The sequence below is a fragment of the Myotis yumanensis genome, unplaced genomic scaffold (genome assembly GCF_028538775.1).
Source record: "Myotis yumanensis isolate MYYU_CA2020_CCGP unplaced genomic scaffold, mMyoYum1.0.hap1 SCAF_5, whole genome shotgun sequence".
Lineage (NCBI taxonomy): Eukaryota > Metazoa > Chordata > Mammalia > Chiroptera > Vespertilionidae > Myotis > Myotis yumanensis.
The window spans coordinates 79,890,158-79,895,329 of NW_027223756.1; the positions used below are offsets into that span (position 1 = coordinate 79,890,158).

The window sequence follows — 5,172 nt, forward strand, 5'->3', positions numbered from 1 at the left end:
AGCATTCCTGGCTCCCACCCACGAGAGGCTAATAGCGGCCCCTGTGATGACTACCAAACCCGCCCAGACACTAACAAGTGTCCCCTGGGGAGAAAATACCCGCCCCAGCTGAGAACTACGGCTTTATCTACCCAAACTGAAATATTTACAGATGAGAAAAAAATCTGGGATTTGCATCAAAATAGCAAGGGAACGGGGAGTGAGTGAAAGTGGAGAAAATACAGGAAATCATTGTTGAATCTGAGTAATGGGTACACTGGGGGGGGGGGGGGGTCATTATTCTATTCTTTCTCCTTTGGGTGTGTTTGACATTTTCCAGTATCAAAAGTTGGAATGATGGGGGAAATTCAGGTAAAAGCAGGCGTTTCGTCCATCACAGGTACCCACGTTGCCTTCTAGGTTATGACGAACACGCTGTGCTATGGACGATGTGAACATCAGGGGAAGCCGGGTGAGGGCACGTGAGAACTCGCTAGAACTTTAGCTATTTATCTTAAATCTAAAATGATTTCAAAATAAGAAGTTTATTTAAAAAAAAAAACATTTAAGTGAATAATGAGTAAACATATCCAGGATCAGCAGCTGTGCGCCCAGGATTGGAACCGAGGCACGGGCCTGGGCATGGCCACCACTGGGGATGAGCACAGAGACCTTACATCCCGCCTCCCCGCCAGCCCCGTATCTTCTCACTCACCACAGACATGGCAGCTGGCCGTGGGCTCCCCTGGCTTTATCACGTGGGTGGCATGAGGGGCCAGAGGCGGGTGGCCCCACAGCAGCCAGGGCACAAACGGCTTTCAAACCCATTTTTATTCTCTCCAGACTAGAAACACTTACTGCTACCCTCCCCAGCCCGCTCCTCGCCGGCCAGGGCCTGTGGGCCTCAGAGTGGGTCTGGGGGCCGCTCAGAGGACTCCACGGCCTCGGCCCCCCCGACGGAGGTGGCGCTGCAGGAGTGGTGTGGGCTGGCTCGGGCCAGCAGCGCCAGCCTCCGGGAGCGCAGCCGGGCCTGGATGGCCCAGATGGGGGCATGGTGGCCCAGCAGGGCGGGGTCCTCGTCGCAGAAGCTGTCGATGGTGGAGTCGGAGCTGTCCTCCGTGCTGGCCACCGACTGCTTGCACACGGGGCAGGAGCGCTGGGCAGCCTGGGAGAACCAGGGGTCGATGCACTTGCAGTGGTAGGTGTGGGAGCAGGGCAGGATCTTGAGCTGCTCGCCCTCCTGGTACTCGTCCAGGCAGATGGCGCACACGTCGTTGAGCCGCGTGAAGGTCCGGACCTGGGCCCTCCGGCAGGCCGGCTTCTTGACCGCGGCGGGCCCGTAGGCCCACCTGGACCACAGCCAGTTCCACAGGTGTCGGAGGATGAAAAAGGTGGACATGAGCAGGGCCAGGGTGCGGCCCAGGACCCAGGAGATGGCCAGCACGGGGTGGCAGTCCAGGTCCGGGCACGGCGGGTAGTTGGGCAACAAGAGGACCTGGGCGGACTTGTCGCAGCACATGATGACCCGCAAGTCCTGCGAGGCGGCCTCGCTCACGAACACCGCGGGGATGGAGATCTGGTGCCGCAGGTCCTCGTAGACGTGGGCCATGCGCACCAGGTCGTCCGAGAAGACGTTGTGCACAATGGCGGCCTTGAAGCCGGCCTGCTGGGCGTGCAGCACCTTCAGGTCAAATGTGCAATCGTAGCGCCGAATGAGCACGATGGCGCCCAGGGAGCCATTGCCCACCGGCTGCGGGCGCTCGATGGGGTGGCACGCGTTAGCCGGCTTGGCCTCCATCAGGTAGCCCCGCACACCCTCGGGGGCCAGGGGCGCCCCGAACATGGCCGGCAGGTCCGCGAAGTCCACTGTGCTCGCGTTGCCGTCCAGCACGGCCCGCACCACCGCCTGCGAGGGCACCAGCAGTGCCAAGAGGACCAGGGAGGCCTTGACCGCCCTCAGGGCCAGGGCCCACCGCTGCCGCCCCATGGCCGCCCCACCCTTCCTCCTCCTCCTGCTTCGAGTGAACTAGGTCCCGCTGGGGATGGCAGATGGGAGGCCTTTGGGCATCTCCGGGGCCTCCCAGGTTGGAATGGAAGTAGCTTAAATGGGAGGCTCAGAGGCAGGTAAGTAGAGCGGCTGGGACCTGGGCGGCCCTAGGCAGGAACAGCTCCTGGTGGCAGGCGCCTTTGCATTGCGTCTTTGAAGGCTGGTTTCAGGAGGAACTGACCTGCCAGGTGGCCTTGCTGGCAGATAGGGCCGAGGCCAGGACCCCTCAGGGTTCTAGATGCCCCCGGCCTCTGTGACATCATCCACTGACATTCTGCCCCCAGCGGCCTGAGCCTGTGGCCGAGATAGAATTCCTAGGTGTCTGACGGGGGGGCCCGGGCAGTCTCCAGAAAGTGTTCTGGGAGTCTCGGAGCTCCCCCGGCTCCTCTATGGTGTGAGGCCTTACGTGAGCCTGTGGCCCCGAGTGGCACAGATCCAGGACTCACACTCACACTCCACAGGCATCCTCTCCCTGTGCCTCTCAGTGACCAACAAAGAAAGTGCCAATGTTACCTTACTGTTCCTCCAACGTGCTGAGCACGGTTCTGCCCCAGGACCTTGGCACAGGCTATTTCTTCTGTCTACAGTGACCTTTCTCCCTGTGCCGGCTATTTCTCGTGACTCAGGGAGAATCTGTCTGAGATCATATGCAATCAGAGTCTAACTAGACTTGATCTGAAGGGGGAGAGAAGGGCCAAGGGCAAGGTGGGGCTGGCCGGGGTGGGTGGCCACACATCCTCACTGCCTGGTAGGCCTCCTGCACCGGCTTTATTCTCTCACTTTAGAGGTTTCTCTCCAGCTGAGTCTCTGTTCCCCATTCCTCAGCCAGAACTCTGGGCATCAGCCTCACGTCCTCCCCACTTCTTATCCCCCAAATGTCCCACCTTGAGGCTGTCTCCTACTCAACTAGGCAGCCTGCTCAAGCCTTGATTCCTGGCGCAACTGTGTGATGTGGGTAAATCACTTACCTCCTTTGGGCCTCAGCTTCCGGCTCTGTAAAATGGGCATAATGATAAGTAACCGATCTCATAGAACTGGTGGCGTGAAAATTAAATGAGATAATACATGACTGCCGCTCACCCTAGGGCCTGACTTTGTCATTCCCCCCAGAACAGACCTGCCTCTAGTTTGCAACCCTTCCAGTTCATCACCACATGGCAGTCGGGGATTTTTCTAAAATCCCAGTCTTCTGATCTCTCCCATGCTTTAAACTCGCCCATGGCTCCCCACTGCCTCCAGATAAAGCCCACCCTCTTCTCTGTGCCCCCCACTCCCCCCCTCAGTCAAGCCCCTGCCAACCTCAAAAACCAGAATGCTTTTCGAGGCTCCACCTACATCATGATTGGTTGACCTCTAGAGCTTTGCAAATGCCTTTCCTCCTGCTGGGAACAGAATTCTCTCTCAACTGCATTTTGCCAGGTTGACCACTTATTCTTTAGGTTTTTTCTCTGTTGGTCTAATACAGTGGTTCTCAACCTTCCTAATGCCGCGACCCTTTAATACAGTTCCTCATGTTGTGGTGACCCCCAATTTCATTGTTACAAATTGAACATAATTAAAGCATAGTGATTAATCACAAAAACAATATGTAATTATATATGTGTTTTCCGATGGTCTTAGGCGACCCCTGTGAAAGGGTCGTTTGACCCCCAAAGGGGTCGAGACCCACAGGTTGAGAATCGCTGGTCTAATACCTCTCACAGAGGCCCTCAGCCGGCGAAGGGGAAGAGACACAGAGAAGCCCATGTGACAACCGAGGCAGAGATGGGAAGGAGGTTTCTGCAAGTCACGGGACGCCGAGGGCTGTGGCCACGGCCAGGAACCAGGAGAGAGGCCCGAAACAGATTCTCCCCGAGCCCCCAAGAAGGGACCAACGCTGCTCACACCTTGATTTTGGGCTTCCCACCCCCAGAGCTGTGAGGGAATAAGCGCCTGTTGCTTTAAGTCCCCAGTGTGTGGTACTGTTATGGCAGATGTAGGAAATGAACACACTGGAACCCTTGTCCCAGGATCTGCACTGGGTGAGAGCGGCCAAAGGCAAGGTCTTACCGCGATCAAACTGGGGGTGAGTAAGGATGAACTTGTGTAAGGGGACAGAGAACATCCCGGGGTGTGGATGGCATGTGGAAAGGTCCTGAGGTGAGCGAGGTACAGAGATAGGGAGAGAGGGTCGAAGGGCTGAAAATGGCAAGCCGTTGGAGTGGCTGGAGGGAGGGTCTTGGGAAAGAGTGGGCAGGGCCTGACCAGAACCTTGAACATGGGTGGCCTTGGGGTTACACAGAGAAGGATGGAGAGACAAAGGGAAGTTAGGATGGAGGATGGAGGATGGAGAGCCATGGGGAAGTTAGGATGGAGGATGGAGAGACAAAGGGAAGTTTAGGATGGAGGATGGAGGATGGAGGATGGAGGATGGAGAGCCATAGGAAAGTTAGGATGGAGGATGGAGGATGGAGGACAGAGGATGGAGGACGGAGAGCCATAGGAAAGTTAGGATGGAGGATGGAGGATGGAGGATGGAGGACGGAGGATGGAGAGCCATAGAGAAGTTGAGGACGGAGGACGGAGAGCCATAGGGAAGTTAGGATGGAGGACGGAGGACGGAGAGCCACAGGAAAGTTTAGAAGGGAGGCAGGATATGGTTGGATTGTGTTTACCAACTCCACTCCACATATTTCTGCCTTGCTTTGACTTTTTATCATGGGAACCAATTCACTTATTACTCCTGAAATAAAAAGCGATTTGGAAGAGCCCTCTGGTTGCTGGGTGGAGCTTGGGCTGGAGAGGGAGAAAGAGGCCAGAGAGGCCAGGAGGCAGCCAGAGAATCAGGGAAGGAGCTGAGGAACGGGTCGGAGAGGAGGGGACAAAGAGACACTCAGGGGGGTGCTGGCCCCGAGTGAGTGGGTGTGTGCGAAGGAGCAGAGAGGAGGTGAGCATCGTGACCTCGCTCCCTTCAATCTTCTTCCTCTAGGGATCCTTTGGAGAAAGTCTAGCTCGATGCTACCATCTTTAATACCTTTCAGGCAGCTGCTGATTCTCCTAAGAGAAAGGTCCTGGTCCCATTGGGATTGTAAACCATCATCTTGTTTTCTGTGTCTTTGGGTTTTGTGGGCCTCGGCTCTCTGTGGCAAGAAATATGGGTTTTTCGT

At 56.4% G+C, this 5,172-nt stretch overlaps 1 protein-coding gene across 1 annotated transcript; it reads right to left on the bottom strand.

The window, feature by feature from the left end:
- Positions 1–883: 883 nt before the first annotated feature.
- On the bottom strand, positions 884–2,049 carry ZNRF4 (zinc and ring finger 4). The gene has a single exon (XM_070413894.1). It carries the CDS (start codon positions 1,964–1,966, stop codon positions 884–886), a length of 1,083 nt encoding a protein of 360 aa, XP_070269995.1. The 5' UTR covers positions 1,967–2,049.
- Between the last annotated feature and the right edge of the window lie 3,123 nt (positions 2,050–5,172).